This window comes from Rhododendron vialii, chromosome 3a (assembly GCF_030253575.1).
Source record: "Rhododendron vialii isolate Sample 1 chromosome 3a, ASM3025357v1".
NCBI lineage: Eukaryota > Viridiplantae > Streptophyta > Magnoliopsida > Ericales > Ericaceae > Rhododendron > Rhododendron vialii.
In genome coordinates, this window is record NC_080559.1 from 33,198,872 (window position 1) to 33,226,473 (window position 27,602).

Genomic DNA, 27,602 nt, shown 5'->3' on the forward strand with positions numbered 1-27,602 from the left:
TCGGGCAGGGTCGAACATGTGGTTCGGACGGGTACGGGTTCAATTTCTATTAAAAATCAGATTTCGGTTCGGGGTTCGGATTGGTGTGTTTCTTACCCGACCTGACCAATCCATAAAGATCTATTCAGTTTTTGGTCGGAGCCGACCTGACCCGTGCACACCCCTACTGCAAATTATTGAAAACGTGATTACTACGCATGATTCTATTGTGTTTTACATGCTTCTTGGCCGCTTTGAATTACTCGTGGACGCGTCGAATTACATTCTCTTGTGTTTTACATGTTTTTTGGCCACGTTGAACTACAATTGGTCGCTTCGAATTACTTGGGGACGCGTCGAATTACACTTGGCCGCGTCAAATTACATTCTCTTGTGTTTTATACATGCTTCTTGGCCGCGTCAAAGTACACTTGGCCACGTTGAATTAGACTTGGCCGCGTTTAATTACTCGTGGCCGCAAACATTTGTGTAATCATATTCATCAGTCACGCTTTTGTACAAAAACTCCCAGCCACAAACTGGCCAACTTTTTTCAATTGAAACTCTCTTTGCCTTTCAGAAAAACTCTCGGTCTCTCTCTCTCTCTCTCACACACACACATTTGTAAGGTTTGAAGTGTGTTTTGTGGATTGTGAAATTCCTTCTCCACGTGTTTTCTTTTCTTTTCTGTTTTTTATGCGAAGATATGGAAGTTTAATCTAGGAATCTGTTGGATTGAACTCCATTATCAAATAAACGAGAAGAGAATGTATTGTACTATGCGTTTACTTAATTTTCTTCCTCAATGAATATATTTTTATGGTACGTACGGATGTTGTTTTCTACTACTCCTAGCTTATTGGAATTATTAGGTTAGACGGAGGCGTTTGGAACTCCAATATTGGACATGGGGACCCTACTGCTGGCTTAGGAGCACAGCAGGATCTGTTCCCTCGAAATAGGTTTCATTTTGAAATCTGAAAATTTAAATCCAAACTGTTTATATAGGAAATCATGAGAGAAAATAAGATGCGCCCGGGGCACATTACAAGAATAGAGAAAATGTGGATGCGCCTGGGGCGCTTTTGAATTTTTTCTGAGGCTCATGTGATGCAACAAATATTCTTGATTTGTGTTTTACTGAGCTTTTCTAGTCCGAATTGGTAGGAGACTAAAAAAAGGCAATTCTTTAAAAATTATAAGGATTGTTAAAGCATAAGAGAGGCACAAGAAGCCCGAACGAAGTGATTCCAAGAGTTGTTCAAGCATAAGAGAAGCACAAGAAGCCAGTATATATAGGAAGGGATTCCAAGAGTTCCATCCATGAAGATGTGGACTTATTGAACAACTTGGATCGATCTCCAACCGAAAGTAACCGAATTACTTCACCAAGGATCTCATATAGTAGATTGTAAAATTACAAATTGAGAGTGTGAGGATTGAGTGCGCAAGTACAGTGTAAGAATTGAGAGCGGGAGCGTAAGACATTAATTTGAAGGAGTTAATTAAAACTAGATCAACTGATTGATGATCCGCTTTAATAGGGAAAGAGACTAACCCTGTAATTAAACAGAGAAAGAGAAAATACTAGTACTTCTAATCTACACAGATCTGCATATATCAAGCCAACAAATTTAGTAGCAGAAACATTTGAACTTGGTTTGGTTGGGGTGCGCCAAGCCAAGGCTATTTGCAACACCAAGGCAACGCATTAGAGGCCACAGTAGCAAGCTACTGTAGTGGGCCCTCCCCTCAAAAAATTATTAATTTAATAAAGAGTGAATCGATTGCCCACATATCAGATATTTAACTAATAAGTATAGATACTACACTTGATCTTTGCCAAAAGGCCGAGAAAGGAATGTCTTCTCTTCTCTTGGGTTGCCTATTTTATAGTCAAGTTTTCTCTCCTCGTTTTTCTGCTTAGTTGATGTGGGAAACAAACCCCAAAGTAACAAACTGGGTTTTGCTGCTTTTGCACATATTCTGCTTGGTTTGTGCCATCAGTTCCACTTGGTTGTTTGAAGCCTCTGAGTACCTAGTGAGTCCCCCCCCCCTAAATTAGGCCATTAGATATCTAAGTTAGCCCTTTAAATTGCCCAATAATGAGATCAATACGCAACTCTGTATAGCTTAGAATGTGATTGAGTTGGTTCTAGCTTCAGAAAGTCTTTGCTACCCCTAGAGTTCCCTTTATTCTGCTTTTTAGCCCTGTAATTCCTCTCTTCTTTGTTTTGGTTTGGACCTTGTCTTGTACATGAGTATCCAATATCCCCTTGGTCCATGTTTTTTAGTTTGTTTTTTCTCTCAATGAAAAGCAACTTACCAAAACAAACTTGTACTAAAGCTTATTGAGTGGACTCGTGTAGCGTGTGGAGGATCAAAACCAAACACTCACACACGAATTGAGAGAAAACTTAACTATTATTGGATCATATGCAATAACATTTCAAAAGAAAAAGACTCTCCAGAGGAGCAATCCTTTGAGCTCGACTCCCTCTGGTTATCTCTCATCCTCACCACAAATCTCACCTTGGGTGAATCCTGATGATGAAACGGTTTTTGATTATTTAATGAAGTGTGGAGTGCCCAATGAACGTGTACCGTAGAACTAGGGATGTGTGCGTCAAAGGGATCTTAAAATGTGTAAATGGTCGTGAAAACGAACTTTAGCCTTTGTTGCTCCAATGATCTTTGAATCGGTCTCCCTTCGACTGACTTTTCATAAATAAAATTTTATTATTAATTGGTCATTTCCATCATCTTTTAATACAGTTAAAACTTTATTTATCATTATATAATTGGTCTTAATCCTATTTAAAAAAAAACTATACGAGCATTTTATTGAAAGAATTTATTTTTCTACCAATTGAGGGTAAAACGGTTATGTATTTAGATTGGACAAGACTTCTAATGGTTCAATCCACGACCAAATTGGAGTTCGGAGTGTTTGGGGCAAGTCTGCAAAGTTGGACTTGTTTGCAATGTTCATGATGAGCCCGGAGCGCATTGTAATGCGCCTGGGCGCCAAGGAGTGCACCTGAGGCTCATTGTAATGCTGGATAACATGTTAAACTTTCCGGACTTGGCCTGGACACTCCCGAACTCCAATTTTCACATGGTTTAAACCGTTAGAAAGCTTGTCCAATTTACTTTCTAGCCCAAGTATTTTGGATAAAAAATCATTTGTATATCTAATGAAGTGAGCATTTTACCCTGGATGGGTCAAAATATGATTCGTTCCGGTAAAATGCCTGTATGTTACTCATTTTAAATTGGATCAAGACCCATTATTTATCAATAAATAGTATTTTTAAAGTACTAAAAGATGATGGGATCCAACCATAGATGGGAGTTGAACATATAGTTTCTCTTTCCCCACATTGAACCAATTGATATTCTTGCTTGCGATTGGTATTTTTTTTGGAAGCATCAATCTGAATGATACATTGTTTGGCAACAACTATAAATGTGTTTTGAATCAGAATGATGAATTTCAGTTGTTCATTACATCAAAAAAGAAAAACGTACTGAATATGCTCCCAAGGCGCATTACAGAAACTTAAAAAATAGGATGTGCCTAGGGAGCAATTCAATTGCGCCTGAGACACATTACAAAAAAGAAGAAATTCTGGGTGCGCCAAGCCAGGGCGCGACTTAAATGTGCCTTACAAAAAGAGTGCAAATTAATCAGGATGCACGCTCTTGGCGCAATTCAAATATGCCCGAGGCGCATGTGATGCAAATGTTTTTGGACTGGTTCGTTTTAGCCCGGGTCGGCTGGAGACTATAAAAGGCCTGCCTTTAAACATTAATTAGTGTAAGAATTTTTCAAGCAAAAGAGACACACAAGAAGCCAGGGCAAAGGGTTTCCAAGAGTTCCATCCATGAAGATTTCATTGAGCAACTTAAATCGATCTCCAATCAAATCACTTCACCGAGAATTTCATTTGGAATGTAAAATTACTCATCATCAAATTATTTCTCATCAATGGCGGCATTCTTTGTTGGTTACGCTTTCGTTACAAAAAATTAGTTAACTAGCTAAAAGGCCTATTCATTTAAAATGCAAGTTGACAATATCTTGATTTCTTGGTACATTTCAAGACAAGGTATTGTGGAAGTTGACAATTGTTTTAACAAACTGCAAGGTGAAGTAAGGCCTAGCAGTGGTACATTGACCTTGCGTATCTTAGCTTCTGGGAAGAATGTTAATTTTTTCCAAGGCAAAATGTCTGATTTTTCTATTGAAATGGGACTTCATCATAGTGTTTTCCAAACTTCATTGTTGTATTTTTATGCAAATTAAAGTTTGGGGACATTACTTGGAGTGCTATTATATCAGGTCTTATTGATGGGGAGCTGATATAATATGACCATGGGCTAGGTTTCAAAGCCCTGCAATTTTGTCATCAAATGGCGGAAGAAGGAATGGAGCCGAATAGTATGACCTTCTTGAGCTTATTATCTGCTTGTAGCCACTTTGGTCATCTAGGTGAAGGCTGTAGAGTCGTTTATTCCATGAAATGGAGATTCAGAATGGGAAGCTCAATGAGGATTTGTTGGGCCAATCATGGAATGGGCATTTGGTATGATTCTGAAACTAGTGACTTTTCTATGTGGTAGGATTTTGGGAGCGCTATTGGCAGCTTGTAGAGTTCATGGGAACAAAAAGGTGAGGGGAATATGTAGCAAAATGGCTCTTATATATGGAACCTAAAAATGTTGGCTAGCAACTACCCTAAGTAAAGTTTAAGCTGTTGTTGAAAGGTGGGATAGAGTTGAAGAAGTACTGAGAGCAGCTGAGGTGGAGCTGCGTTGAAGCCTATTGATCAATCCATGGGTTTGTTTCTGGAAATCAATCACACCTTCAAATTCTTGAAATCTATGAGCCACTGGATGTTATATGTAGGAATGAAATTACATCAACAGAAAAAACTGAATGCTCCCAACGTGCAGTTGAAATTCGGTTGAGGCGTCCTACAGAATGAGAGAAAATAGAAAATGCCCGGGGCGTGATTCAATTGCGCCTGAGGCACATTACAAAAGGATAGAAAATGTGAATGCGCCTAGGCACAACTTAAATGCGCCTGAGGCATATGTGAAGCAGCAAATATTTTTAAATTGTTTTTTTAATTGAGGTTTTCTAGTCTGAATTGGAGCAAGACTAAAAAAAGGCAATCCTTCAAACTTTATAACGATTTTTAAAGCATAAGAGAGGCACAAGAAGCCCATACGAAGTGACTCCAAGGGTTGTTCGAGCATAAAAGAAGCACAAGAAGCGAGTATAGGAAGGGATTCCAAGAGTTCCATCCATGAAGATGTGGACTTATTGAACAAATTGGATCGATCTCCAGCCGAATTACTTCACCAAGGATCTCATATAGTAGATTGTAAAATTTCGAATTGAGAGTGCGAGGATTGAGTGCGCAAGTACAGTTTAAGAATTGAGAGAGGGAGCGTAAGACATTAATTTGAAGGAGTTAAAACTAGATCAGCTGATTGATGATCCGCTTAGTAGGGCAAGAGACTAACCTGTAATTAAACAGTCAACATAATACTAGTACTTCTCAATTACACAAATCTGCATATGTCAAGCTAACTAATTTGGTTCTAGACCTGAAGTAGCTGAAACATTTGAACTTGGTTTGGTTGGGGTGCGCTAAGCCAAGGAAATAGTGCAACACCAATGCAACGTATTAGAGGCCGTAGTAGCAAGCTACTGTAGTGAGCCCTCCCCTCAAAAAATATTAATTTAATAAAGAGTGAACCAATGGCCCACATATCAGATATTAAACTAATAAGAGCAGATACTACACTTGATCTTTGCCTGAAGGCCGAGAAAGGTATGTTCTCACTTCTCTTGAGCTGCCTATTTTATAGTCAAGTTTTCTCTCCTCGTTTTTCGGCTTAGTTGGTGTGGGAAACAAACCCCAAAGTAACAAATTGGGTTTTGCTGCTTTTGCACATATTCTGCTTGGTTTGTGCCGTCAATTTGACTCGGTTGTTTGAAGCCTTTGAGCACCTAGTGAGTCTTTGTGTCCACCAATTACATTGTAGCTGTTGAATCTATTGAGTATCAGATTACTTGGGCCCCCCCCCCCCCCGCCCAATTAGCCCTTTAGATATCTAAATTAGCCCTCTAAATTGCCCAATAATGAGTTCAATAGCTCTGTATAGCTTAGAATGTGATTGACTTGGTTCTAGCTTCAGGAAGTCTTTGCTACCCCTCAAGTTCCCTTTGTTCTGCTTTTTAGCCTTGTAATTCCGCTTTTCTTTCTGTTTTGGTTTGGACCTTGTCTAGTACATGGTACATCCGGTTTTGAAGAAAACGATGAATCTCTACAATAGAAGAAATATGTGGTCTTGATAGGAATTAACGTACACGTTTCCAAATATATTGGGGTTCCTGTGTTCCAGAGTCTTCGACAATCGTATAGTACCATTCATTTTTATCTTTGGAAACTCGTATATACTAGATACCACATGCATCACAAAAGATGGAATTTTCAAACTTATGTTTGGACCTTTGAACTTGTGGGGAAGACTGAAAAGTGGATGAGAAATGTAATAGGCAAAAAGGGTAGGCGTGAAGTTGCCTCCCATCTCAGTTGGTAGAGCAAGCAATGGACACTTAATTTGGTGAGAGTTCAAACCCCAACCCTACATTCCTTTCTCCTAGTAGGATTTTCTTAAATTGAAAATAGAAGTATTCGATTTGAACAAAGGACTATTTTTTTTTCATAATAAATACATGCGCCTGAAGTTAACTGCTTGGAATTTTTTGCTTAAAACTCGAGTTTCAAGTCTCCATAATCTGTTGGGGAGAGTTAAACATCTGCTTTAATGCTCAAATCACATGGTAATATCTTAGCTTCGGACTTGAAATAGATGCATTGGAATTTCCTACAAATAGCTATGCAATGTTAAGACATCTGGAAATTTAGTTTATGAAGAAAACTACTTGTGACGTAATAGGGGTGTTTTTTTTTTTGTCATTCTTTATTCCTAATCTACTATATCCTAGGGGACTTGAGTAGAGGGATGGGTGCTTACCACAGGAATCGAACCCTGCCCATGTGTGTCGGAGTATAAGGGAGACACCAACTGCACTCCACTCCACTTGCAATGGGTGTCATGTTCTTTTTCTTCTCCTAAATTAAAAACAAGTCTTTTAACGTATAAACAAGCCAAGGTTTGAACATGTTTTGAAACTCATTTCGAGTCATGTTTGAGTAAATTAAATTTGACTTTCATTCAATTCAAATGTAAGTACCTTAAGACTAGCCTCATTCTGCTAAGTTTTCTTTAAAAAATAAGTAATTATTTGTAATTTTTAAACTTAAAAATAATGTATTTGCTAAAACAATTTGTCAACAAAGAAAAAGAAAAAAGAAAAGGAGCAGTCTACCAGGGATGGAATTAATTATGCATTATTTGCAAACAAAAGTATTCGGTTATTCGAGAAAAATCAATATACTCTTGGCCGCGTCGAATTTCCCTTGACTGCTACAAATTACTCTTGGACGTGTTGAATTGCACTTGGCCGCATCGAATTGCACTTGGCTGCTGCGAATTACTCATGTCCGCCTCAAATTGTACTTGGCCGCTACGAATTCCTCTTAGCCGCGTCGAATTGCACTAGGCCGCTTTGAATTGCACTTGGCCGCATTTATTGCACATGGCCGCGTCGAATTGCACATGGCTGAGTTTAATTGCACTTGGCCGCATCTAATTGCCCTGCAAAGTGCAACTAGAAGCGGCCAAGAGTAATTTGAAGCGGCCAAGTGCAATTCGACGCGGCTAAGAGTAATTCGTAGCGGCCAAGTGCAATTAGATGCGGCCAAGTGTAATTCGACGCGGCCAATTAATTTATCTATAGCTTATCTCCCTTGTTGCGAATAGCCGCCCCCAAGAGAAGCCTTGAAGCCGGACCTGGTGTTCTTCTCCATGAATTTCTCAATTATCAGAGAAAAAACAAACATACAATTGCTTTCACAGATATTTATGCAGAATAAATTGTTCATATTCATACACATTGATCCAACTTATTGTACTCTTCCTTCCTTTTCTTTCAATCAACAAATTCGTTGTATCCTCTCATCTATTTGCTCTTAAAATATGTTAGTATACAATACACAATTCTAGCAAAATACATCTCATCCAGTGCTATGTAATTTGAGAGTTTACAAGTTCCACAGGACCACTGGAAAAGACCAAAATGGGCCTTTAAACATCGATAAAAGTTGCACCTTCCATCACAGTTTTAGGCAGTGGTTTTCTGTTGCTGCACCACCAGCACAGATGCTCTACCCTTGAGATCCGACGACGAAAGAATGTCTCCGATCACTCCCATCTCCGGCAACTCACTCCACCCTTTCAACCCTGACATCTGTGAAAACTCCACACCCCAGTGTCTGTTGCTTCTGGGAAGAATGTTAATCTTTTCAAGGCAAAATGTCTGATTTTGCTATTGAAAATGGACTTAATCACAATGTTTTCCAAACTTCATTGTTGGATTTTGATGTAAAGTTTGGGGACATGGAGAACAGCATTACTTGGAGTGCTATTATATAAGGTCATATTGATGGAGAGCAGATATAATATGACCATGGGCTAAGTTTTGAAGCCCTGCAATTTTGTCGTCAAATGGCAGAAGAAGGAATGGAGCCGAATAGTATGACCTTCTTGAGCTTATTAATTGCTTGTAACCACTCTGGCCATTTAGGTGAAGGCTGTAGAGTCGTTTATGCCATGAAATGGAGATTCGGAATGGGAAGCTCAACGAGGATTTGTTGGGCCAATCATGGAATGCGCATTTGGTATGATTATGAAACTAGTGACTTTTCTATGTGGTAGGATTTTGGGAGCGCTATTGGCAGCTTGTAGAGTTCATGGGAACCAAAAAATGAAGGGAATATGTAGCAAAATGGCTCTTATATTTGGAACCCTAAAATGCTGGCTAGCTACTACACTTAGTAAAGTTTAAGCTGTTGTTGAAAGGTGGGATAGAGTTGAAGAAGTACGGAGAGCAGCCGAGGTGGAGCTGCGTTGAAGCCTAATGATGAATGCATGGGTTTGTTTCTGGAAATCTATTGCACCTTCAAATTCTTGAAATCTATGAGCCACTAGATGTTATATGTAGCAATGAAATTACATCAACAGAAAAAACTGAATGCTCCCAACGTGCAATTGAAATTCGCTTGAGGCGCCCTATAGAATGAGAGAAAATAGTATGCACCCGGGGCACGATTCAATTGCGCCTGAGGCACATTACAAAAGGATAGAAAATGCGAATGTGCCCGGGCACAACTTAAATGTGCCTGAGGCACCTGTGAAGCAGCAAATATTTTTCATTTGTTTTTTTAACTGAGTTTGTCTAGTCTGAATTGGAGCGAGACTAAAAAAAGGTAATCCTTCAAACATTATAACAAATTTTCAAAGCATAAGAGAGGCACAAGAAGCCAGTATGAAGTGACTCCAAGAGTTGTTCGAGCATAAGAGAGGCACAAGAAGCCAATATAGGAAGGGATTCCAAGAGTTCCATCCATGAAGATGTGGACTTGTTGAACAACTTGGATCGATCTCCAACCGAATTACTTCACCAAGGATCTCATATAGTAGATTGTAAAATTACGAATTGAGAGTGCGAGGATTGAGTGCACAAGTATAGTGTAAGAATTGAGAGCAGGAGGATTGATGATCCTCTTAATAGGGAAAGAGATAACCCTACAATTAAACAGTCGACAAACTACTAGTACTTCTCAATTAAAGAGATCTGCATATGTCAAGCCAACTAATTTGGTTCTAGACCTGAAGTAGTAGAAACATTTCAACTTTGTTTGTTTGGGGTGCGCCAAGCCAAGGCAATAGTGTCATACCAAGGCAAAGCATTATAGGCTCCTGCAACTACTGTAGTGGGCCCTCCCCTCAAAAAATTATTAACTTAATAAAAGTAAACCGATGGCCCACATATCAAATATTAAACTAATAAGAACAAATACTACACTTGATCTTTGCCAGAAGGCCGAGAGAATTATGTCCTTTCTTCTCTTGGATTGCCTATGTTATAGTCAAGTTTTTTCTCCTCATTTTTTTGCGTAGTTGATGTGGGAAACAAACCCCAAAGTAACAATCTGGGTTTTGCTACTTTTGCACATATTCTGCTTGGTTTGTGCCGTCAAGTCGACTCGGTTGTTTGAAGCCTCTGAGCACCTAGTGAGTCCTTGTGTCCACCAATTACAATATAACTGCTGAATCTATTGAGTATCAGATTGCTTGGGATAAACACCCCCCCTAAATTAGCCCTCTAAATTTCCCAGTAATGAGTTCAATACATAGCTCTATATAGCTTAGAATGTGATTGACTTGGTTCTAGCTTCAGGAAGTCTTTGCTACCCCTCAAGTTCCCTTTGTTTTACTTTTTAGCCCTGTAATTCCTCTCTTCTTTCTGTTTTGGTTTGGACCTTGTCTAGTACATGGGACATCCGATTTTTAAGAAAATGATAAATCTCTACAATAGAAGGAATATGTGGTCTTGATAGGAATTAACGTAGACGTTTCCAAATATATTGGGTTTCCTGTGTTTCAGAGTCTTCGACAATCGTATAGTACCATTCATTTTTATCTTTGGAAACTCGTATACACTAGATACCACATGCATCACAAAAGATGGAATTTTCAAACTTATGTTTGGACCTTTGAACTTGTGGGGGAGACTGAAAAGTGGAGGAAAATGTTATAGGAAAAAAGGGTAAACGTGAAGTTGCCTCCCATCTCAGTTGGTAGAGCAGGTAATGGACACTTAATTTGGTGAGAGTTCAAACCCCACTCCCACATTCCTTTCTCCTAGTAGAATTTTCTTAAATTGAAAATAGATGTATTCGCTTCGAACAAAGAAGGTTTGTTTTTTTTCTATAATAAATACATGTGCATGAAGTTTACTGCTTGGAATTTTTTGCTCAATACTTGAGTTTCAAGTCTCCATAGTCTGTTGGAGAGAGTTAAACATCTGCTTTAACGCTCATATCACATGGTAATATCTTAGCTTCGGACTTGAAATAGATGCGCTGAAATTTCCTACAAATAGCTATGCAATGTTGTGACGTCTGGAAATTTAGTTTATGAAGAAAACTACTTGTGACGTAATATGGTGTTTTTTTTTTTTTTTTTTGTCATTCGTTTATTCCTAATCTACTATATTCTAGGGGGCTTGAGGAGAGGGATGGGTGCTCACCGCAAGAACCTCAGGAATTGAACCCTGCCCATGTGCGTCGGAGTATAAGGGAGACACCAACTGCACTCCACTCCACTTGCAATGGGTGTCATGTTCTTTTTCTTCTCCTTAATTAAAAACCAGTATTTTAACATACAAACAAGCCAAGGTTTGAACATGTTTTGAAACTCATTTCGAGTCATGTTTGAGTTAATTAAATTCGACTTTCATTCAATTCAATTGTAAGTACCTTAAGACCAGCCCAGTTCTGCTAAGTTTTCTTTAAAAATAAGTAATTATTTGTAATTTCTAAACTTAAAAATAATGTATTTGCTGAAACAATTTGTCAAAAAAAAAAAGAAAAAAGAAAAGGAGCAGTGTACCAGGGATGGAATTAATTATGCATTATTAACAAACAAAAGTATTCGGTTATTCAAAAAAAATCAATCCACTCTTGGCCGCATCGATTTTTGCTTGACCCCTACGAATTACTCTTGGACGCGTTTAGTTGCACTTGGCAGCATTGAATTGCTCTTGGCTGAATCGAATTGCACTTGGCTACTGTGAATTACTCATGTCTGCCTCGAATTGCACTTGGCCGCGTTTAAGTGCACTTGGCCGCATTGAATTGCACTAGGCCGCTTCGAATTGCATTTGGCCACATGGAATTGCACTTGGCCGCGTCGAATTGCACTTGGCCAAGTGCAATTCGACGCGGCCAAGTACAATTCCATGCGGCCAAGTGCAATTCAATATGGCCAAGTGCAATTCAATGCGACCAAGAGTAATTCGTAGCGGCCAAGTGTAATTCGATGCGGCCAAAACTAATTTATCTATAGCTTATCTCACTTGTTGCGAATAGCCGCCCCCAAGAGAAGCCCTGAAGCCGGACCTGGTGTTCTTCTCCATGAATTTCTCAATTATCAGAGAAAAAACAAACATACAATTGCTTTCACAGATATTTATGCTGAATAAAAGGCTCATATTCATACACATTGATCCAACTTATTGTACTCTTCCTTCCTTTTCTTTCAATCAAGACATTTGTTGTATCCTCTCATCTATTTGCACTTAAAATATGTTAGTATACAATACACAATTCTAGCAAAATACATCTCATCCAGTGCTATGTAATTTGAGAGTTAACAAGTTCCACAGGACCACTGCAGAAGACCAAAATGGGCCTTTAAACATTGATAAAAGTTGCACCTTCCATCGCAGTTTTAGGCAGTGGTTTTCTGTTGCTGCACCACCAGCACAGATGCTCTACCCTTGAGATCCGACGACGAAAGAATGTCTCCGATCACTCCCATCTCCGGCAACTCACTCCACCCTTTCAACCCCAACGTCTGTGGAAACTCCACACCCCAATGTCTCCCCACGATTATAAGGTCGAATTCGCCCACCATTTCCCCTACTATCAACTCAGTTTCCGCCCCATCTTTCACTACCTCCTCCACGTAGACCATTTCCCCCCCACCAACGTTCGTAAACTCGTTCAACACCTCAGAGTCTCGCTTTTTCCCTTCATCAGAAGCTTCACATACCATGGGTTTGAAATTAACCATGGATAGTCCGATGCCCGAGGTCCTACTCTTTGCCATCCGTTTGGCGTAAAACAAAGCCTCACGGTCATCGCTCCCCCTGAAAAAGATCACAGCCACACGTTGCTACCGCTGCTACGAGAGGCCCCCCTGATGGCGACCACGATCAACTAGGATCCCAACAGAACAAGGAGTCATGTCAAGGATTTTACAATTAACTGACCTCAGCTCAAAATCTTCCGACTCAACCGTCCCATCAACCGCCCATTTTCGGTGAAATGGGATTACTGTTAGGGAAGCAGTTTTGTTCAGAGCAAGAGTACATATATCTTCATGCATTAGTTTTCGCGGAGAAATTGCCGTGAAGGCCAGTGCGCAAATGCTCCCTTTGTGCCTTCTCTCATGGTGACCGAAAGCGTAGACCACATCGCCGCAGTAGGGGCTTTCTTCGGGATTTTGATGATTTTCGTGAGAGATGAAGAGGGGAAGAGCTCGACCGTGGAGCTCGATTAGGTGAAGGGCATAAACCATCATAGGGCTTTCTCTGGTCGGACAGGAGATGTCGATGAGGTTGAGGAATGCCAAGATGTTGTCTGGCCTGTGGATACACATGACTATACGTATCTCACCACCTTGTTTGGAATGCATGATGCTTCTTTTTTGGTAGCCTGCATATTTCTGTGATGGATCGTAGAGTTGTTTTACCAAGAGTGGAAGGACCACTGATGCCACTGCTGTGCTAGTCACAAGCAATGCAAATGTCTCCTCATTGAATGCCTGCAGTAGTACATATAAAAGGGAAACTTTGTTTAGAAGGCATCTTGCCATGGTTTTGAAGTATTTTGTGTCGTTGAGTTTCAACATTTGGGAAGCAATAACATCATGTTGCATCCACTATGGTTGCAACATGGAAAAATGTGCTGTGTTCACCCATGAAAAATATCACAAAAAAAAAATCAAAACTTGCAGAATTGGGACACTTAAAACTGCCAGAAAATGCAGTTTGCGAGAGATTCATCAAGTTAGGGATGGATTCGGGATTCCGACCTAGGGGAGGCAAGCTCCTGTAATATTCCGACCTAGTGGGTGCGAGCTCCTGATTTTGTGGTTATTGGCGGTGGATCTATGGGGGGAGGGTCTCCCCCCAGATCCACCCCTGCAACCAATGTGAAAGTGCGGGCAACAATTCTGGACCATAGAGGTGCTATGTGCACTTATCTACATCTCTCCAATCCTGTATATCTAGAATTTATGAAAATAACAGCGTATGTAAGTAGGGTAACACAGTACATACAAACAGACTTTACTTACAGAAACTTCATACAGAATGATATGGCTCATTTACATGTACCTATTGGACATGGAAAAAAGTCCCCATCTTAGTTTGCAAACATGCCAAATATACATCAAATAGTTTTTCTGGATACATAAATCTCTTGTCAGAAAAGGACTTTTTCATTTAAACAAACAACTAAAATGATGGGAGCATGTAAGTGGCCAATTCCTACAAATCAGTGAGATCTCGAACAAAGGGGAAATTCAATAACGGCGAGTTTAGTTACCTGATCATCTCTGAAGAAGCTGTAGAAGGACATTTGAACGATGCCTTTAGAGCTCATGATGAGGCCCAAGGCTAGAGCATCCTTGAAGGGCACTCGGCAAATACATGCAGGTATGATACACGCAACAACCTTCGCCAAGAAAACCACAATGATGAGGACGACAATAGAAATCGCATACGGGTTAGACAGATTTATGGCTTGCAGATTCACCCTCAATGAGATCAAGGTCATGAAAAGTGGTATAAACAGACCGGAAACAAAGGAATCGAGCTTATCAGCCAATGCGGACCCCAGTGGCGGTCCATCTGGTGCAGCAAATCCGATGATAAAAGGACCCAATATAGGAAATTCTCCAATCCAGTGAGTAAATGCACCAGCGAGTAAAATAAGCAGAATGACAGAGCAAATGTATGAGTCCTTGACAGGCCTTCCTTCTGGTGTCTGTTTGACGATCCATAGCATTGCAGGCCGAATGATGATAATGACAACAAGAATGAAACAAATAATCAATCCGATGAGCTGAAGTGTGCTTGATAACGAATGGTCTTCCATGAAAGACCTAAGCGTATTCATTATGAATGCGAGAGTTATGTCTAGTATTTCACTGGAGAGAGATGAAGCTAGTGCTAACCGACCGAGCTCTGAATTGAGGATTTTGAGCTCTTTGAGAAGCATAGCCACGACAACAAATAGGCTCACGGATTGTAAACTGGAATCAAATACCAGACTAGCTGTTGAACCATCGTCCTTGTCTCTTATGAATTCTTTTAGGAGCAGGTTTTTGTGTTGGACTCTCAAGGGTATCCAATATCCCCTTGGTCCATGTTTTTTAGGTTTTTTTTTTCTCAATGAAAAGCAACTTATCAAAACAAACTTGTACTAAAGCTCATTGAATGGACTCGTGTAGCGCGTCGATGATCAAAATCAAACACTCACACACGAATTGAGAGAAAACTTAACTATTATTAGATCATACACAATACCATTACAAAAAAAAAAAAAAAAAGACTCTCCAAAGGAGCACTCCTTTGAGCTTGACTCCGTCTGGTTATCTCTCACCCTCACCACAAATCTCGCCTTGGGTGAATACTAATGATGAAATGATTTTTGATTATTTAATGAAGTGTGGAGAGCCCAATGAACGAGTACCAAAGAACTAGGGATGTGTGCATCAAATGAAACTTAGAATATGTAAATGGGCGTGAAAACAAACTTTAGACTTTGTCGTTCCAATGATCTTTGAATCGGTCTACCTTCGACCGAGTTTTCATAAATAAACTTTCATTATTTTAAATGGTCGTTTCCAACACATTTAATAAAATTACAACCTCATTTATCATTATATAATTGATCTTAATCCGATTTAAAATAAAAATGATACGAGCGTTTTATTGAAAGAATTTGTTTTTCAACCCATTGAGGGTAAAAATGTCATGTATTTGGATGTATATATTTTTTTTCATTGGAACCAATTTGGTAGGTAATTACATTGGACAAGCCTTCTAACGGTTCTATCCACGAGCAAATTGGAGTTCGGGAGTGTTTGGGGCAAGTCCGCAAAGTTGGACTTGTTTGCAATGTTCAGGATGCGCCCGGAGCGCATTGTAATGCGTCTGGGCGCAAAGGAGTGCGCCTGGGCGCATTGTAATGCTGCATAACATGTTAAACTTTGAGGACTTGCCCCGGACACTCCCTAACTCTAATTTTTGCGTGGTTTGAACCGTTAGAAAGCTTGTCCGATTTACTTTCCAGCCAAAGTAGTTTGGATAAAAAATCATTTGTATATCTAATGAAGCGACCATTTTACCCTCAATGGGTCAAATTATAATTCGTTCTGGCAAAACGCATGTATGTTTCTCATTTTAAATTGGATCAAGACCCATTATATATCAATAAATAGTGTTTTTAAAGTACTAAAAGATGAAGGGATCCAACGATAAATGGGAGTTGAACATATAGTTTCTCTTTCCCCACATTGAAACAAGCGACATTCTTTGTTGCGATTGGTATTTTTTTTGGAAGCATCAATCTGAATGATACATTGTTTGGCAACATCTATAAATGTTTTTTGAATCAGAATGATGGATTTCTATTTGAAATGTTGGTGCATTGGTATTGGCTGTTTTATGAAAAATTGAATGTCAATTTCAGTAGTTCATTACATCAAAAAAGAAAAACGTACTGAATGCTCCTAAGGCGCAATTCATATGCGCCCGAGGCGCATTATAAAAAGGGAAAAAATAGGATGTGCCCAGGGAGCAATTCAAATGCGCCTGAGACACATTACAAAAAAGAAGAAATTCTGGTTGCGCCCAGCCGGAGGTGTGACTTAAATGTGCCTTACGAAAAGAGTTCAAATTAATCAGGATGCACGCCCTTGGCGCCATTCAAATACGCTCGAGGCGCATGTGATGCAATTTTTTTTGGACTAGTTCGTTTTACTCCCGGTTGGATGGAGACTATAAAAGGCCAGCCTTTAAACATTAATTATTGTAAGGATTTTTAAAGCAAAAGAGACGCCCAAGAAGCCAGTGCGATGGGTTTCCAAGAGTTCCATCTCTGAAGATTTCATTGAACAACTTAAATCGATCTCCAATCATATCACTTCACTGAGAATTTCATATGCAATATAAAATTACTCATCATCAAATTATTTCTCATCAATGTCGGCATTCTTTGTTGGTTATGCTTTCGTTACAAGAAAATCCGTTAACTAGCTAAAAGTCCTATTCAATTAAAATGCAAGTTGACAACAATATCTTAATTTCTTGGTACATTTCAAGACAGGATATTGTTGCAGTTGACAATTGTTTTCAAACTGCAAGGTGAAATAAGGCGTAGCAGTGGGACACTGACCTTGCGTATCTAAGCGTCTGGGAAGAGTGTGAATCTTTTTCAAGGCAAAATGTCTGATTTTGCAATGGAAATTGGACTTCATCACAGTGTTTTCCAAACCTCATTGTTGGATTTTTATGCAAAGTTTGGGGACATGGAGAACAGCATGACATGGAGTGCTATTATATTAGAGAGCCAATATAATATGACCATGTGCTAGGTTTTGAAGCCTTGCAATTTTGTCCAAACGGCAGAAGAAGGAATGGAGCCGAATAGTATGACTTTCTTAAGCTTATTATTTGCTTGTAGCCACTTTGAAGGTTGTAGAGTTGTTTTTGTGATGAAATGGCCATCTGTAGAGTCGTTTATGCCATCAAATGGAGATTCGGAATGGGAAGCTGAACGAGGATTTGTTGGGCCGGTCATGGAATGGGCATTTGGTATGATTATGAAATTAGTGACTTTTACATATGGTAGGATTTTGGGAGTGCTATCGGCAGCCTGTTGAGTTCATGGGAACCAAAAAATGAGGGGAATATGTAGCAAAATGGCTCTTATATTTGGAACCTAAAAATGGTGGCCAGCTATTACACTAAGTAAAGTTCAAGCTGTTGTTGAGAGGTGGGATAGAGTTGAAGAAGTACGGAGAGTAGCCGAAGTGGAGCTACGTTGAAGCCTAATGATCAATCCATGGGTTTGATTCTAGAAATCAATCACACCTTCAAATTCTTAAAATCTATGAGCCACTGGATGTTATATGTAGGAATGAAATTACATCAACAGAAAAAAACTGAATGCTCCCAACGTGCTGTTGAAATTCGCTTGCGAAGCCCTACAAAATGAGAGAAAATAGAATGCACCCGGGGCATGATTCAATTGCGCTTGAGGCACATTAAAAAAGGATAGAAAATGTGAATGCGCCCGGGCGCAAAGTAAATGCGTCTGAGGCACATGCGATGCAGCAAATATTTTTAATTTGTTTTTTTAACTGAGTTTTTCTAGTCCGAATTGGAGCGAGACTAAAAGATGGCAATCCTTCAAACATTATAACGATTTTTAAATCATAAGAGAGGCACAAGAAGCCCATACGAAGTGACTCCAAGGGTTGTTCGAGCATAAGAGTGCTCATTGAGTGGACTCGTGTAGCGTGCTGAGCATCAAAATCAAACACTCACACACGAATTGGGAGAAAACTTAACTATTATTGGATCATACATAATAACATTACAAAAAAAAAAAAAGACTCTCCAAAGGAGCACTCCTTTGAGCTCGACTCCGTCTGGTTATCTCTCACCCTCACCACAAATCTCGCCTAGGGTGAATCCTGATGATGTAACGGTTTTTGATTATTTAATGAAGTGTGAAGAGCCCAATGAACAATTACCATAGAACTAGGGATATGTGCGTCAAACGGAACTTTGAATATGTAAATGGGCATGAAAACGAATTTTGGCCTTTGTTTCTCCAATGATCTTTGAATCGGTCTCCGTTCGACTGACTTTTCATAAATAAAATTTCATTATGTTAATTGGTCGTTTCTATTATTTTTTAATACTGTTACGACCTTATTTATCATTATATAATTGGTCTTAATCCAATATAAAATAAAAACAATACGAGCGTTCTATTGAAAGATTTTTTTTCCGACCAATTGAGGGTAAAAATGTCATGTATTTTGATGTCAATTTTTTTTTTCATTGGAACCAATTTGGTAGGTAATTAGACTGGACAAGCCTTCTAACGGTTCAATCCACGAGCAAATTGAAGTTCGGGAGTGTCTGGGGCAAGTCCGCAAAGTTCCGATTTACTTTCCAGCCAAAGTAGTTTGGATAAAAAAAATCATTTGTATATCTAATGAAGCGACCATTTTACCCTCGATGGGTCAAAATATAATTCGTTTTGGCAAAACGCATGTATGTTTCTCATTTTAAATTGGATCAAGACCCATTATATATCAATAAATAGTGTTTTTAAAGTACTAAATGATGGCGGGATCCAACGATAAATGGTAGTTGAACATATAGTTTCTCTTTCCCCGCATTGAAACAAGCGATATTCTTGCTTGCGATTGGTATTTTTTTTTGGAAGCACCAATCTGAATGATACATTGTTTGGCAACAACTATAAATGTGTTTTGAATCAGAATGATGGATTTCTATGTGAAATGTTGGTGCATTGGTATGCCTCTTGGCTGTTTTATGAAAAACTGAATGTCTATTTCAGTAGTTCATTATATCAAAAAAGAAAAACGCACTGAATGCTCCCATGGCGCAATTCATATGCGCCTGAGGCGCATTACAGAAAGGGAAATTATAGGATGTGCCCAGGGAACAACTCAAATGCGCCTGAGACACATTACAAAAAAGAAGAAATTTTGGTTGCGCCCAGCCAGAGGCCTGACTAAAATGTGCCTTACGAAAATTGTGCAAATTAATCAGGATGCACTCCCTTGGCAATATTCATATGCCCCCGAGGCGCATGTGACGCAAATTATTTTTTACTGGTTCGTTTTAGTCCTGGTTGGCTAGAGACTATAAATAAAGGGCCAGCCTTTCAACGTTAATTAGTGTAAGGATTTTTCAAGCAAAAGAGATGCAGAAGAAGCTAGTGCAAAGGGTTTCCAAGAGTTCCATCCTTGAACATTTCATTGAACAACTTAAATTGATCTCCAATCAAATCACTTCACTGAGAATTTCATATGGAATTTAAAATTACTCATCATCAAGTTATTTCTCTTCAATGGCGTCATTCTTTGTTGGTTATGCTTAGAAAATCAGTTAACTAGCTAAAAGGCCTATTCCATTAAAATGCAAGTTGACAATACCTTGATTTCTTGGTACATTTCAAGACAGGATATTGTGGAAGTTTACAATTGTTTTAACAAACTGCAAGGTGAAGTAAGGCCTAGCAGTGGGACATTGACCTTGACAATTGTTTTAACAAACTGCAAGGTGAAGTAAGGCCTAGCAGTGGGACATTGACCTTGGGTATCTCACCTTTTGGGAAGAATGTTAATCTTTTCCAAGGCAAAATGTCTGATTTTGCTATTGAAAATGGGACTTCATCGCAGTGTTGTCCAAACTTCATTGTTGGATTTTTTTGCAAATTAAAGTTTGGGGAGATGGAGAATAGCATTACTTGGAGTGCTATTATATCAGGTCTTATTGATGGAGAGCTGTTATTATACGACCATGCCCTAGGTTTTGAAGCCTGCAATTTTGTCGTTAAACGGCAGAAGAAGGAATGGAGCCGAATAGTATGACCTTCTTGAGCTTATTATCTGCTTGTAGCCACTCTGGCCATCTAGGTGAAGGCTGTAGAGTCGTTTATGCCATGAAATGGAGATTCGGAATGGGAAGCTCAACGAGGATTTGTTGGGCAATGGGCATTTAGTAAGATTCTGAAACTAGTGACTTTTCCAAATGGTAGGATTTTGGGAGCGCTATTGGCTGACTGTAGAGTTCATGGGAACCAAAAAATGAGGGGAATATGTAGCAAAATGGCTCTTATATTTGGAACGTAAAAATGGTGGCTAGCTATTACACTCAGTAAAGTTCAAGCTGTTGCTGAGAGGTGGGATAGAGTTGAAGAAGTACGGAGAGTAGCCAAAGTGGAGCTGCATTGAAGCCTAATGATCAATCCATGGGTTTGTTTCTATAAATCAATTGCACCTTCAAATTCTTGAAAACTATGAGCCTATTATATATATGTAGGAATGAAATTACATCAAAGAAAAAAAATGAATGCTCCCAACGTATAGTTGAAATTCACTTGTGGCGCCCAACAAAATGAGAGAAAATTGAATGCGCCCGGGGCATGATTTAATTGCGCCTGAGGCACATTAAAAAAGGATAGAAAATGTGAATGCGCCCGAGCACAACTTAAATGCGTCTGAGGCACATGCGATGCAGCAAATATTTTAAATTTGTTTTTTTAACTGAGTTTTTCTAGTCTGAATTGGAGCGAGACTAAAAGAAGGCAATCCTTCAGACATTATAACGATTTTTAAACCATAAGAGAGGCACAAGAAGCCCATACAAAGTGACTCCAAGGGTTGTTCTAGCATAAGAGTGCTCATTGAGTGGACTCGTGTAGCGTGTCGAGGATCAAAATCAAACACTCGCACACGAATTGGGAGAAAACTTAACTATTATTGGATCATACGCAATAACATTACAAAAAAAAGACTCTCCATAGAAGCACTCCTTTGAGCTCGACTCCGTCTGGTTATCTCCCTCCCTCACCACAAATCTCGCCTAGGGTGAATCCTGGTGATGAAACGGTTTTTGATTATTTAATGAAGTGTGGAGAGCCCAATGAACGAGTACCGTAGAACTAGGGATATGTGCGTCAAACGGAACTTAGAATATGTAAATGGGTGTGAAAACGAAATTTAGCCTTTGTTGCTCCAATGGTCTTTGAATCGGTCTCCCTTCGAGAAAATACTAGTACTAGTACTTCTCAATTACACAGATCTGCATATGTCAAAGCCAACTAATTTGGTTCTAGACCCGAAGGAGCAGAAACATTTGAACTTGGTTTGGTTGGGGTGCGCCAAGCCAAGGCAATAGTGCAACACCAAGCCAATGCATTAGAGGCCGCAGTAGCAAGCTACTGTAGTGGGCCCTCCCCTCAAAAAATTATGAATTTAATAAATAGTGAACCGATAGCCCACATATTAGATATTAAACTACTAAGAACCGATACTACACTTGATCTTTGCCAGAAGGCTTGTCTTCTTTTCTCTTAGGCTGCCTATTTTATAGTCAAGTTTTCTGTCCTCGTTTTTCTGCTTAGTTGATATAGGAAACAAACCCCAAAGTAACAAACTGGGTTTTGCTGCTTTTGCACATATTTTGGTTGGTTTGTGCAGCCGGTTCGACTCAGTTGTTTGAAGCCTCTGAGCACCTGGTGAGTCCTTGTGTCCACCTCCATCATTGGCTAAACAATCATTTGGTTATCACATTTTGGGCTTTATTCTAACCAAAGCTATTGCATCGTTTGCCCAAATGATGTCCTCTCTGATCTCATCCGTATTCCGATCGAAGATGGAAGTTTCATTTACATTGTAACTGCTGAATCTATTGAGTTTGAGATTGCTTGGATTAAAAAAAAAACCCCTCTAAATTAGCCCGTCAGATATCTAAATTAGCCCTCTAAATTGCTCAATAATGAGTTCAATATGCAGCTCTGTATTGCTTAGAATGTGATTGAGTTCGTTCTAGCTTCAGGAAGTCTTTGCTACCCCTTGAGATCCATTTGTTCTACTTTTTAGTCCTGTAATTCCTCTCTTCTTTCTGTTTGGTTTGGACCTTCTCTAGTACATGGTAGGTTTTTGTGTTGGACTCTCAAGGGTATCCAATATCCCCCTGGTCCATGTTTTTTAGTTTGTTTTTTCTCAATGAAAAGCAACTTACCAAAACAAACTTGTACTAAAGCTCATTGAGTGGACTCGTGTAGCGCGTCAAGGATCAAAGTCACACACGAATTGAGAGAAAACTTAACTATTATTGGATCATACGCAATAAAATTACAAAAAAAAAAAAGACGCTCCAGAGGATCACTACTTTGAGCTCAACTCCCTCTGGTTATGTCTCACCCTCACCACAAATCTCGTCTTGGGTGAATTCTGATGATGAAACGGTTTTTGATTATTTAATGAAGCGTGGAGAGCCCAATAAACAAGTACCATAGAACTAGGTATGTGTGCGTCAAACGTAACTTAGAATGTTTAAATGGGCGTGCAAACGGACATTAGCCTTTGTCTCTCCAATGATCTTTGAATCGGTCTCCCTTCGACCGACTTTTCATAAATAATAAAATTTCATTATTTTAATTGGTCATTTCCATCGTCTTTTCATACAGTTAAAACCTTATTTATCATTATATAATTTGTCTTAATCCGATTTAAAATAAAAACGATACGAGCGTTTTATTGAAAGAATTTGTTTTTCGACCAATTGAGGGAAAATGGTCATGTATTTTGATGTAAAAATTATATTTCATTGGAACCAATTAGGTAGGAAATTAGATTGGACAAGCCTTCTAACGGTTCAATCCAAGACCAAATTGGAGTTCGGGAATGTCTGGGGCAAGTCCACAAAGTTAGAATTGTTTGCAAGGTTCAGGATGCGCCCGTGGCGCATTTTAATGTGCCTGGGCGCAAAGGAGTACGCCTGAGGCGCATTGTAATGCTGCATAACATGTTAAACTTTGCGGACTTGCCCCGGACGCTCTCAGACTCCAATTTTCGCGTGGTTTGAACCGTTAGAAAGCTTGTCCAATTTACTTTCTAGCCAAAGTAGTTTGGATAAAAAAACCATTTGTATATCTAATGAAGTGACCATTTTACCCTCGATGGGTTAAAATAGGATTCGTTCCGACAAAATGCGTGTATGTTTCTCATTTTAAATTGGATCAAGACCCATAATATATAAATAAATAATGTTTTTAAAGTACTAAAAGATGGCGGGATCAAACTATAAATGGGAGTTGAGCATATAGTTTCACTTTCCCCACATTGAACCATGCGATATTCTTGGTTGCGATTGGTATTTTTTTTGGAAGCATCAATCTGAACGATACATTGTTTGGCAACAACTATAAATGTGTTTTGAATCAGAATGATGGATTTCTATGTGAAATGTTGGTGCATTGGTATGCCTCTTGGCTGTTTTATGAAAAACTGGATGTCTTTTTCAGTAGTTAATTACATCAAAAAAGAAAAACGTATTGAATGCTCCCAAGGCGCAATTCATATGCGCCTGAGGCGCATTACAGAAAGGGAAAAAATAGGATGTGCCCAGGGAGCAATTCAATTGCGCCCGAGACACATTACAAAAAAAAAGAAATTCTGGGTGCGCCCAACCGAGCCGCGACTTAAATGTGCCTTACGAAAATAGTGCAAATTAATCAGGATGCACGCCTTTGGCTCAATTCAAATACGCCCGAGGCGCATGTGATACATTTTTTTTTTTCGACTGGTTCGTTTAGTTCTAGTTGGCTGTAGACTATAAAAGGCCTGCCTTTAAACATTAATTAGTGTAAGGATTTTTCAAATAAAGGTGACGCACGCACAAGAAGCCAGTGCGAAGGGTTTCCAAGAGTTCCATCGATGAAGATTTCATTGAACATAGACTTATGGTGTTAGATATTTGCTCTCGAACTAGACGGTGGCATCTTTCTTGTTGTTCCTATTTCGGCTCCCGCATTACGAAATCTTGATTCTGTCCTTGCTAGTACCCGTATGCAAACAAAAAGATTCAAACTTGTCTTGTTTTCTTGATTTGTCCAAATGAATTACAAACAAGGGAAGAAGAGAACTTTAATCGATGAGATAATAATAATAATAATAATAATAATAATAATAATAATAATAATGTTAAGTGCAATAAAGAAGAAGAACTTACGTCGTGTGATTTTGAAAGAAAAAGTTGGGTTTTGCCAAGAACTGAACGAAAATTTTCTTCCTGCAAAATTTTCTGCTGCTGCAATAATCTTTCTCTGTTGCGTTGATTCTTCTTGGTTTTGGTCATCTAGGGAAGAAGAAGAAGATGAAAGAATTACACTTGGCTGCAAACAATTCCTTATGGCCGCAAATTAGGCATGTGCTAAAAACCCGTCAACCCGCGGACCCGACCCGACCGAAAGGGTCTCGGGTGGGGTCGAACATGTGGTTCGGACGGGTGCAGGTTTAATTTCTGTTAAAAATTAGATTTCGGTTCGAAGTTCGGATTGGTGTATTTCTTACCCGACCTGACCAATCCATAAAGATCTATTCGGTTTTTGGTTGGACCCGACCCGACCTGTGCACACCCCTACCACAAATTATTGAAAGCGTGATTACTACGCACGATTCTATTGTGTTTTACATGCTTCTTGGCCGCTTTGAATTACTCGTGGATGCGTCAAATTACACTTGACCGCGTCGAATTACATTCTCTTGTGTTTTACATGCTTTTTGGCCACGTTGAACTACACTTGGTAGATTCGAATTACTTGAGGACGCGTCGAATTACACTTGGCCGCATCAAATTACATTCTCTTTTTTATACATGCTTCTTGGCCGCGTAGAAGTACACTTGGCCACGTTGAATTAGACTTGGCCGCGTCGGATTACTCGTGGCCGCAAACATTTTTGTAATCGCATTCATCAGTCACGCTTTCGTACTAAAACTCCCAGCCACAAACTGGCCAACTTTTTTCAATTGAAACTCTCTTTTGTGGCCAACTTTTTTCAATTGAAACTCTCTCTCTCTCTCTCTCTCTGCCTTTAAAAAAAAAAACTCTCTCTTTCTCTCACACACACACACTTGTAAGGTTTGAAGTGTGTTGTGTGGATTGTGAAATTCCTTCTCCACGTGTTACTTTTCTTTTCTGTTTTTTTTGTGAAGATATGGAAGTTTAATCTAGGAATCTGTTGGATTGAACTCCATTATCAAATAAACGAGAAGAGAATGTATTGTACTATGCGTTTACTTAATTTTCTTCCTCAATGAATATATTTTTATGGTACGTACGGATGTTGTTTTCTACTACTCCTAGCTTATTGGAATTATTAGGTTAGACGGAGGCGTTTGGAACTCCAATATTGGACATGGGGACCCTACTGCTGGCTTAGGAGCACAGCAGGATCTGTTCCCTCGAAATAGGTTTCATTTTGAAATCTGAAAATTTAAATCCAAACTGTTTATATAGGAAATCATGAGATAAAATAAGATGCGCCCGGGGCACATTACAAGAATAGAGAAAATGTGGATGCGCCTGGGGCGCTTTCGAATTTTTCTTGAGGCTCATGTGATGCAGCAAATATTCTTGATTTGTGTTTTACTGAGCTTTTCTAGTCCGAATTGGTAGGAGACTAAAAAAAGGCAATTCTTTAAAAATTATAAGGATTGTTAAAGCATAAGAGAGGCACAAGAAGCCCGAACGAAGTGATTCCAAGAGTTGTTCAAGCATAAGAGAGGCACAAGAAGCCAGTATATATTGGAAGGGATTCCAAGAGTTCCATCCATGAAGATGTGGACTTATTGAACAACTTGGATTGATCTCCAACCGAAAGTAACCGAATTACTTCACCAAGGATCTCATATAGTAGATTGTAAAATTACAAATTGAGAGTGTGAGTATTGAGTGCCAAGTACAGTGTAAGAATTGAGAGCGGGAGCATAAGACATTAATTTGAAGGAGTTAATTAAAACTAGATCAACTGATTGATGATCCACTTTAATAGGGAAAGAGACTAACCCTGTAATTAAACAGAGAAAGAGAAAATACTAGTACTTCTCAATTACACAGATCTGCATATATCAAGCCAACTAATTTGGCAGCAGAAACATTTGAACTTGGTTTGGTTGGGGTGCGCCAAGCCAAGGCTATTTGCAACACCAAGGCAACGCATTAGAGGCCGCAGTAGCAAGCTACTGTAGTGGGCTCTCCCCTCAAAAAATTATTAATTTAATAAAGAGTGAATCGATGACCCACATATCAGATATTAAACTAATAAGAATAGACACTACACTTGATCTTTGCCAAAAGGCCGAGAAAGGAATGTCTTCTCTTCTCTTGGGTTGCCTATTTTATAGTCAAGTTTTCTCTCCTCTTTTTTCTGCTTAGTTGATGTAGGAAACAAACCCCAAAGTAACAAATTGGGTTTTGCTGCTTTTGCACATATTCTGCTTGGTTTGTGCCATCAGTTCCACGTGGTTGTTTGAAGCCTCTGAGTACCTAGTGAGTCCCCCCCCCCCCCTAAATTCGGCCATTAGATATCAAAATTAGCCCTTTAAATTGCCCAATAATGAGATCAATACGCAGCTCTGTATAGCTTAGAATGTGATTGAGTTGGTTCTAGCTTCAGAAAGTCTTTGCTACCCCTAGAGTTCCCTTTATTATGCTTTTTAGCCCGGTAATTTCTCTCTTCTTTGTTTTGGTTTGGACCTTGTCTTGTACATGGCAGGTTTTTGAGTTGGACTCTCAAGGGTATTCAATATCCCCTTGGTCCATGTTTTTTAGTTTGTGTTTTTTTTTCAATGAAAAGCAACTTACCAAAACAATATGTACTAAAGCTTATTGAGTGGACTCGTGTAGCGTGTCGACGATCAAAACCAAACACTCACACACGAATTGAGAGAAAACTTAACTATTATTGGATCATACGCAATAACATTACAAAAAAAAAAAGACTCTCCAGAGGAGCAATCCTTTGAGCTCAACTCCCTCTGGTTATCTCTCATCCTCACCACAAATCTCGCCTTGGGTGAATCCTGATGATGAAACAGTTTTTGATTATTTAATGAAGTGTGCGTCAAACGGAACTTAGAATGTGTAAATGGGCGTGAAAACGAACTTTAGCCTTTGTTGCTCCAATGATCTTTGAATCGGTCTCCCTTCGACTTACTTTTCATAAATAAAATTTTATTATTTATTGATCATTTCCATCATCTTTTAATACAGTTAAAACCTTATTTA

The 27,602-nt window shown here is 39.2% G+C and overlaps 1 protein-coding gene and 5 non-coding genes across 6 annotated transcripts; all 6 read right to left on the reverse strand.

Moving 5' to 3' along the window:
• Positions 1–1,644: 1,644 nt before the first annotated feature.
• LOC131321528 (U2 spliceosomal RNA) lies at positions 1,645–1,842 on the reverse strand. The gene has a single exon (XR_009198568.1). It is a non-coding gene; the product is annotated as a U2 spliceosomal RNA (small nuclear RNA).
• Positions 1,843–5,631: 3,789 nt separating this feature from the next.
• LOC131321500 (U2 spliceosomal RNA) lies at positions 5,632–5,829 on the reverse strand. The gene has a single exon (XR_009198543.1). It is a non-coding gene; the product is annotated as a U2 spliceosomal RNA (small nuclear RNA).
• Positions 5,830–9,825: 3,996 nt separating this feature from the next.
• On the reverse strand, positions 9,826–10,019 carry LOC131321535 (U2 spliceosomal RNA). The gene has a single exon (XR_009198574.1). It is a non-coding gene; the product is annotated as a U2 spliceosomal RNA (small nuclear RNA).
• A 2,854-nt stretch (positions 10,020–12,873) lies between these two features.
• Positions 12,874–15,059, reverse strand: LOC131321354 (cation/H(+) antiporter 4-like). Its single transcript, XM_058352340.1, has 2 exons — positions 14,301–15,059; positions 12,874–13,515 (listed from the first exon to the last, which is right to left on the reverse strand). The coding sequence occupies exons 1-2, from the start codon at positions 14,973–14,975 to the stop codon at positions 12,874–12,876; spliced, it is 1,317 nt and encodes a 438-aa protein (XP_058208323.1). The 5' UTR covers positions 14,976–15,059.
• Positions 15,060–21,679: 6,620 nt separating this feature from the next.
• On the reverse strand, positions 21,680–21,868 carry LOC131321533 (U2 spliceosomal RNA). The gene has a single exon (XR_009198572.1). It is a non-coding gene; the product is annotated as a U2 spliceosomal RNA (small nuclear RNA).
• A 4,620-nt stretch (positions 21,869–26,488) lies between these two features.
• LOC131321521 (U2 spliceosomal RNA) lies at positions 26,489–26,686 on the reverse strand. The gene has a single exon (XR_009198561.1). It is a non-coding gene; the product is annotated as a U2 spliceosomal RNA (small nuclear RNA).
• Positions 26,687–27,602: the final 916 nt, after the last annotated feature.

Coding starts and splice junctions, on each gene's coding strand:
- LOC131321354 (XM_058352340.1), bottom strand. CDS start 14,975: ATGCTTCTCAAAGAGCTCAAAATCCTCAATTCAGAGCTCGGTCGGTTA. Junction 13,516..14,300: donor GCTTCTTCAGAGATGATCAG/GTAACTAAACTC, acceptor GTACTACTGCAG/GCATTCAATGAGGAGACATT.